The sequence below is a fragment of the Opisthorchis viverrini genome (genome assembly GCF_000715545.1).
Source record: "Opisthorchis viverrini unplaced genomic scaffold opera_v5_249, whole genome shotgun sequence".
Classification (NCBI taxonomy): domain Eukaryota; kingdom Metazoa; phylum Platyhelminthes; class Trematoda; order Opisthorchiida; family Opisthorchiidae; genus Opisthorchis; species Opisthorchis viverrini.
Window position 1 is genome coordinate 593,876 of NW_008751907.1, and position 9,042 is coordinate 602,917.

Consider the following 9,042-nt stretch of genomic DNA (forward strand, 5'->3'; position numbering starts at 1 on the left):
TATATATATATATATATAATGTACTGGCACAATTTGTGCATACAGTCGAGTGAAATATTATGTAACTTATAAGTTAAGTTATAAGCTTGGAACATCACAAACGAGAGATTCAGCTGGGTTCCAGTTGAATCTCTCGCAAAACCAAATTAGTTTGCAAATGAGTGTATTTTTTTAACTTAGGTATACTAAGCTACAAATGGGAATATCAGTAAGTTTTCCGCACTTGACACAGAGAGGCGGGTAGTTCAACTGCTGACGAACGATAGAGATCATCACGTTGATGAATAACGCGTTATGTTCCGGTGTGTATAGGGAGGTGCGTGAGAAAAGGTGTTGAGAGAGCTTTCGGTAATCATAAATGGCGGGTATGTCTATAAGACTGACAGGGTTCGGAGTAATCGTGTGCGTTGATATGCCCGGAACATTTCGAAGCCGTTATTCAGCTGAAATACGAAGTTTCTTTAGGGATAAGGGGGGAAACCTGTACAACCACATCTTTGATGAGAGAATCCAATGATCCAAAATGATTTCACCGAAGTGAAGCGTTGTTGTGGCATGTACAAATTTTTCACTGAACAAGAGTGTGCTACCTTACCCTTAGACAGTTAGGTTTTATTTTTGTCAGAAGGGGATGAAATGGTAATTCTAGAGGTTTAAGGACATAGTTGACAACTTTTGTCCTGTGTGCTTGAATAGGACACTTTTCTTACCACCTCAAATGTTTGAACGGAAGTCAGTGGAATGTCTGGTTTAGAAAGAGCCATCAGTACGGGTGTTAGTGACAGTCATCGCCTAGCGCTCTCTTTACATCCACAACTCATGAATTTTTGTATTGCCGTCTTATAGTTAACCCCACATAGCATGTAAAAAGACTGATGGTCGAATCCGCGTTTAACATGTCGTTGGATCCGTCGCCTGTAGCACTTGTTTGCGCAGCTTTCCATCAAGCCAGACATAGTTCCTATCTGTCACAAGTCATCCTATTTAGGGAAAAATCAGCAGTGGTACATTTTGTCCATTCCCCTCTGTTTTTTCCAGTGGTATTTTGCGTTTTTAGTTATGAAACACTGTGTATAATTTATCAAAGCTGAACCTGGTAGCCAATTGGAGTAAGTTAATCGGGAGATCGTGGATTTCGTTGCTCATGACTTTATCCACTCGGATGAATTATTTCCTTCGAGAACGTCCCGTACAAATTAAACAACAGTACTATTTTATCCCATATATTAGCTCTACCGTAACGAGTAGAAATATGCAATATGATTCCTAAAAACAACCATTAAGATCAGGCTGAATTGTTTTTCTCAAAATGGGGAGTACGGATTCGACCAACAGTCAATTCTTCACACGCGGCACTCGCATCTCTCGCACTACCGGATTTGTTTTGCATCACATGAATAGTCCGATTGTGGCCTATGTCACGTTGATGCGTGCACATCACCAGAGACAGTATGCAAAGTAAAGATCTAGATTGTCACCTTGAAGAGCTGGTTCAGAATATGTCGATTCATCTTTCTGTATTGGCCATATTCTTGATGCAATAGTGTGGCAATTGATAAGCTATTAGTTGACTGTACTGAAAAGGTTGCTGTGAATGGTCTTCACTTCCAAACTGCTCGAATTAGGTCTTCTTGGAGTTGCATTAAGAAGGAAGCGTTCAGCTGTAGCACCCTTCCGGTGCCTAGCTGCCATGCCACCCGAAGGAAGCACGAGGGCTGGGATACTGCCAGGTTGCCCAACCCTAGACAGGGGGAGTCAATAGGCCCAGGTCGGGTTCGAACCACGGACCTTCCAGTTAGTAGATTCGCGCTCTAACCAATTGAGCCATCTTGCCCTTTGGTAAAGGCTAGCCTTGAGATTCTTGCGTCTGTGTGCCTTTATTACTTCTCTCTATCAGTCCACTACAGAGAAAAAAGAGAACACAATGGACGGTCCAGGCAGTGTTAGGCTCAATGAAGAGGGAATGCTACTCAGACGGTGGTTTTCTTACGAAGTACTGTAAATTGGAACGGACTGACATGGGAATTCAGCAGGTTGAACAACCGATTGATATAAAACTCTATCTGTTGCCTTATTCCGCAGAAAGCACTCACTCTTCGTATAATCATATGGAGTGTGTTGTGACGACAAAGTACCAAACACAAGACGCACGTTGTCATGCCAACATTGACTCAAACACTCTAATTCGTGTAACAAGATGAAATTTACACGATCGACTTGGGGGAATAGCCATAGGAAACACGGAATGCTTGTCTCGGTCTATTCCATTGGCTTCAACCTCAATAATACGTACGTGATGAAGCGAGATGTTATTTCACCTGTGACAAACTCCGTTTGGACTCTACCGTGCTATTTTAGGCTGCGAGATTTCCACCTATAATCTGAACCGAAATTCGCGTGTCTTGCCTTATCCGTGCAGTCCTCAACACATCCTGATAAGCTGAAGCTAATACTTTTTGTTTTCCTATTCGCCCGGGGTGGATTTGTGGACGTCTGGACAGTCGCAAAGTGTGAACACACAACATATGACGCCTCATCCATTTTCGTAAAGTTTACTTCAGTAACCAGACACCTTCATTGCAAACCGACACCTGTCAAGCTGTCATGGTGATGCGTCCAGGTTTCTATATCATCCTTTATTCGTGTTCGAGTCGTAAGTAATGGCCACACTTAAAATTTGAGAAGAGTGCTATAAACTGCAGACTCCTGATTCAAACGTAAGAAACGAAGACCAGATTGCTTACCTTGTGATAACTTCAAAAAGGAACATGCCTGTACGGAACTCGCCCAAAAGGTAGCCAACAAACGGCCCATAGAATGGAATAGGCAGACCATTCCCACAGCTAATAAGAGAGTTGGAAGTACATTAGGAGGATGGAACTACCTAAGGTTGGGAGCTTTCGGACAAGACCGACGCACTGCAGACCATGGGAATCAAGCAATTTACAAGTAGGGTTGGGACTAAAGCACTCCTCATTACTTCGGGAAAAATGACCGTGACTGGGGATGGTCGGGTCAATCCAGCTTGCTCAAATTTCGAATCTTTGTATTATTATCCACCCAGTAGCCCTGAAGCCCCTGAGTTCATCTCACACGAGCTTATCACCATCAGTCTGTTTTTTTGGTGAATTTTTATGGTTGAAAAATTACCGTAATTCCCTCTTTTTCAAAATCTGGGCCGCCTGCCAGAAAATGTCACGTAGCTCATTCGATTTATGATTCCTGTGGTCGTCACAGAGTAGTACATGACTGACCGTTGTGGAAGTTCAGTTTTGGCCTGTGACATCTCTGTGATATATTTCTAAATGCAACTAGGAATGACCAATCAGTCTGATCACCAGTTTCCTGCGGAATGACGAGTCGGTAATGGTGAGTCAACTGCACAACCTGATTTACAACGTGTTGTCCGTGTTTCAGCAACAACAGCATATTTTAACATGATTTGGCAGTATGGAAACAGGTGGCTTTAGTAGTTACTATTATCACGGCATGTGTTCCAAGTTAGATGGCAACCATGTCATTCATAAATCCCCGCGAGGCAGTGTGTTATCATGGGCCTGGATACACAGAGTGCCTATAGGTGAAGGTCACATACATAGTGATAAGGCGCGTCAAGGCTAATGACGGTCTACGTAGAATTGTCGCAAATAACACCATAGGGAGATAGAAGATGAAATGCCAAATTACCAAGGAAGTATGTGAAATTAAGGCTCTATTTGTTGTTGAAATTCTTCGGAGGCTTTCATGAACTCCCCATAGGTCACAGAATCGAAAAATTAAAAATGTTGCGGTAATAGTGATATTTGTCATGAACACCTGCCTTCGGAGAATCACTGTCCCCTGGTGCCTCCATAGCGTGCATATTACAGTGACAAAACGAATAACCTTTTGTTGTTTGGAAAGCAGTTTACCATGCAAAAAGCAATTTTAAAACTCTTGCTTCCGGTACGCCTCTACGACTAAACCTCAGATGTACTGATTTCCTTTACTCATGGGAAATAAATCAGTCGACTTTGAGGTTTTCATTTTAGAAACAACTAAAAACCAAAGTTGGGAGGTATTTCTGACTGTGATGCTAAAATGTTATTCTATAGTTGGGCACATTACAATATGGAGATAATGGGGGTTTGGAACGCAATGGCATCCTGCTAGGTTGTACAGGCAACCATCTTGTATCGATAGCACTGATACCACGTTTACCGTATTTGTAGTTGCTATGGCGACATGTTTAGATAACCTGGCAACCCCATATTTGCTTACGGCTCACGCTCAAGTTTTCAAAGGCCTTTTTTCCAGTTTTGGCCCAATCGTTTTTAAGGCCACAACCATGGGACAAACGGTAATAGGTAGCGGAAACGAACGAATTTCCGTACGTGGAAAACGAGTCCTGGGTTTGTGGTGAACTAGGTTTCCGAACGTGCCTCACCATTTTTTTGCCACGGTCTTCCAGTTTTTTGTCTAAAGATGACTCACCCAGTGGGTCAAATAACTACGACATACAAATAGGAGTCTTGCGCGTGAAAAGCAAGTCACCTGATGGATACCAGTTGGATGAACATAGTACAACCGCTTACCAATGAGTGACGAATACTGTTGTCCTCGTGTTTCATTCTGCGGCATGGTTGACCATCCGCTGACTGACCTTTGACTCACCGCAGTTGTCTTGTTCGTTGGCTGCTGCTTCGGCATGCTATTCAGTCTTTCATCTGACCAGAATCGAGAGTGTACGAATTGAAAACGGTTGGTACCAGAATGCTGAGAAAGCTCGCTTGTCCTAGCTTGATTATACGGGTCTGATGAAGTAGACTTCATGGTCCGTGCTGATGTTGTTGGTGTCCTTGTGCTTGAAGTAACTGTTGTTGTTGTTGTGGTGGTGGTGGTGGAGGTAGTCGTTGGAAGTGGCACTGCCTCGACATTGATTATTTGACTTCGGACACCGGCGTGGAAGCATGACCATTTCCCCGTTATATTTTTATCATATTTGTTCATCTTGTACTCAAACTGACGCACACTACCCTGCTGTTCGGAATAGTGAACTGCGTGGCACACAACATTTCGCAAACCTGCCTCTCGCACACAGCCTGTTGGTTCACATATACGTTTGCAGTTCTCAAAGCATCCTATTGGCATCATGGGGCAAGATAAGTAAATGCTGTGGACGGAATGTGTGGGGTTGGTTTTACAGGTGAGTATGTAGCTGTCACCAAATTCTTGGAGATTAATGTGTGTTGCAGCTTTTGGCATTGGCTCGTCTGGATCCAATCCACCACGATCGAGACCTGGCTGCCATTGTTGCATAGTTTCAGGTATGCTCAAGGAAGCGTTTGAGCTACTTTGCTGGTTTGCCTGATTTTCCAGTGCTAATTTCAGCCCAAGAAGAGATAACAACTCGGAATCTTTCATCTTCTCTTTTGAAGAGAGTGAGATTGCTGTAAAACAAAATCACAACATAGGTCGATGTGAGTTGGACGGCAAAACAGACGCAGATTAGCTCACAAGATTCCTTGATGAGGACGTTTCACCTCGGTTGAATTACTCTGCCTGTTTCAAGTCAAAAGTGAGCCCAAGTGGCCAAATTTACCATACTTTAATCACCAATCCCTAACAGTATTTTATCATCACAATTTTCCACCACGCCAATCGCAGACCTCAAACTACGGGTCAGAAGTTAGTATGTTCTCCTGCAAACCACACTTTAGTTACCTTGATCTTCGTGATCGCGCCACATAAGAGAAATCAGGCCTTCCATACACTGAAAAAAAAACATTTGGTGAATTCTGATTAATGAATTTCTAATGCTTTATGTTAATACTTTTCTCAATATCTCTGGTTTCCTTAGAGGAGTGGTAACCAATCACTTCTTGTAAGGTTTCAGTAAAATACATGGGTATCTATAAGTCTATAGAAAGTCTATAGAAAGTGCACTGAGTATACTGTGTTGTGTTGCTTGCGGCAAAACTGACAATGATTTCGTTAAAAAAGTAAAATGAGAGATGCTGGTAGAGCTGATGGGGAAATTGTATCTAAAGGGATAAGAATGGTACTGATGGTCTTGGGGTTTTACCTCTTGTGGAAATTACTTGGCAATTCACTTTCGAAGTGTGGAGCCAAAATACGAACTGGTGTCGTGGTCGAAATAACATCCATGGATGGGCTGAAAGTTGCGAGTTCAACTCCCACCCTCAGTGTTCTTATCTCATTTGTGTTCGTTTTTTCCCAATATGAATATGCCGATGAACATGATTTTTTGGCTTGCATCCCTAATTGACACATTTCAGATGAGGACAAAGCCCGCCCTTGTCTCATTGGCCGATGTAATATCAGGACTGCTTCAAGGAAAGGCGGTAACAATGGCAGCTGAACATATCCCAGGATTGCACAGGCGCACTGAATGATATGGCTACCTGGGAACTTTGAAAAGTCTGCTTTGCACCGGGCGGGGTCCCTGTTTTCCAACACACTGGCACCTCGATCCAATTCACTTACCAATGGCCGATTCAAGCACTCTGAATTTTGATGGTTCGTATCCATTTGGTGAGCGGGGTGATCACTTGGGTCACGTGTTATATTGGTGGCGCTCTCATGCAACGTGTTTCACATGCTCAAATTGTTTTACTTGGGTTCCGCATTGTACAGATCAGATTTTGCTGGACTGGTAGTCAATTGTTACGCTAAGATTCGAGCAGCCTGTCGATTTTTATTCTATCATTTATTTTTGAAGAGCATGGTCACAAACATAAAAAGTGAGTGCAAGCGAGAGATAAACGTCTCATTCGAGATCATGCCAAGGGCAGTGCCAGTCTGATGAGGTGAATCCCAAAGTATGTAAAGATTTTGGTATGGGAACACTCGTCTAAAGACCAACAACCAAAGAAAGGACAAACAATGGTGAATGCTCTTCAAGGCGCAGTGTGCGCTAGCACAGTCAAGACTCGCACATCAGACAACAAAGTGTCCGTCATACTGGGTCTGGGGTGAGATTAAATGGCAAAAATGTACCTTCAACGCCATGTGCCACGCATAAAAGTGTCATAAGTACGCAGGGAGCCCACAATGACAAGCAGACACAAGTCACTGACTGCGACCTTAGGAAGTCTCAGTCCAATAACAGCCTTAGCGGATTGAGGAAAGCAGATCCCTCGATAAGAGATGATCATCGGTTGGTGAACCAAAAAGTCGATATCACAACCGATTGCATGTAGGGCTGAGATTATGGCGGGTTCTGGTGCTTATCTTTCCAAATGATAGCTTACAGACTCGCACCGAGATTGCAAGTCGTCCGGTCAGATAGGCAAAAAACATCCGAGTTGCACATTTATGAAAAAAGCGAATCGAAAGTGCTGGAGTACTCCTTTGTCTGGGTCAAATTTCAACAGCTACAACAGTTTGAATGTACCGCTTCGGTTAGCGTAGAGAGAAACGTTAAGCAAAAAAAGAACATTACATCAAAAACCCTTTGCTACTGGCTTATTGAATGATCTCAGGTGTCAATTCTCATCGCATCTTTTTCCACGTGACCTGCAAAAGTGGAGTAGTTTGTTTGCCACTAGAAAACAACACCTGCAACCAGATGTATCACCTCATCTTGAATTTTTGGATTTTGCATATCTAGCTTCGTCTGGTTCGCCCTAATTTCATCCTCCCCATGTAAGAAGTTCACCATGAACTGTATGGAAACCCGGTGCACAATCACGGACACTGGTGATTGGATGATTTTTTTGCTGGTGCGGATGCATCATCATGAGAATCGTCAGACTAAATGACATGTTCATGGGTGTCTGACAATTGATTGACGGATCCAGCTAGCAAGTACGGTTTCACTTCCACAATCCATATTCCGATTTGCTAATTTGTACAGGGCTGTTACACCCTTGCTTGCACAATTGAAAAACAAAACAACCCTACAAACGGATACACAGCGGCAAGACATCAACGAAAAGAAATGTCAAATCCAGATACCATCCTGCGTAGTACCATTTGTTGTCAAATGTGACAAGATCATATTGTTTTTCCCCAAGGACTACCTAAAAAGAGCTTCAGGAGGGCGGTGAACGCACATTGTCTTTCATTGTTTACACCTACCCAGTTTGCTAATACCTGCCTGCACATGTTGAAGCGATTTGTTGTCAGTGAAATTACCCTATGTTGGTATAAAAGTAGAATTATAGGTTCCAAGACCAGCAATGTGCTATTTCCTATTGCGATTTCGTTCAGTAATTGAAGCCAATCTACGCTCAAAAGCCGAGATGCATTGTACAAACGGTTCATTCTTAGTAGAAATTATCTCAGGAAACTCCAGGGTACCTCGAAACAGCGGCCTTCCAGTTAGTAGCTTGAACACTCAACTGTTTAGCTACAAGCGGCAGATTGGCAGGGCGACTGACTTGCACTCAGACAGGGCGAAACGCCACTCATCCTTTAATCACGGAATCTAATTCACGTGGTCACTTACTGACCACGTGACCATTTACTAACTCCAGAGATGACTACTCAGATGGATGATTCACCTAGCTAAATGTTCAGACTACTAGCCGGAAGACCGAAGTTCGAGGTCATCTAGAGTTTTGTGAGGAGCGCACAGCTGGCAATTCCCAGTAAGAATCAAACAGGTGTACGATGCTCCTGGGTTATTTTTAACGTAAATTGACTTCCGGGAATATTCAAATCTATTGGAAAAGGTTTGAAACCGATTAAGAAATCATCGACTCAGTAGAGCATGATAAACAATCGGTAGTTTTTATTTGGGCAACGTTTCACTTTTGACACAAAAGCTTCATCAGGCCGAGTGAGCAGGTCACCAAATTGGCCAGGTTATAAGACAGACGGGCAACCAATTAGTAAGTCAGTCCTCTTCAGATTATCACGCTAGATCAGTGTTGAGTGTCAGTTAACGGCTCTTGTCGGTTGGTGAAGTTGTCAAAATCTTGCTTTGGTGGATTGAGGGAGTTTCAAATTAATTTTGGTCGGCGAATATATGCTCATCTGCAAACTAATTTGGTTCTTTCGAGAGACTCGCCTGGAACCCAGCTGAATCTCTCGTTT

General features: G+C 43.0%; 1 protein-coding gene across 1 annotated transcript; it reads right to left on the reverse strand.

The window, feature by feature from the left end:
• Window positions 1–1,755: 1,755 nt before the first annotated feature.
• On the reverse strand, window positions 1,756–6,147 carry T265_09021 (hypothetical protein; the record flags this gene model as incomplete). The annotated part of the gene is made up of 3 exons (XM_009174982.1): window positions 1,756–1,890; window positions 4,534–5,429; window positions 6,081–6,147. 3 exons carry the CDS (start codon window positions 6,145–6,147, stop codon window positions 1,756–1,758), a joined length of 1,098 nt encoding a protein of 365 aa, XP_009173246.1.
• Window positions 6,148–9,042: the final 2,895 nt, after the last annotated feature.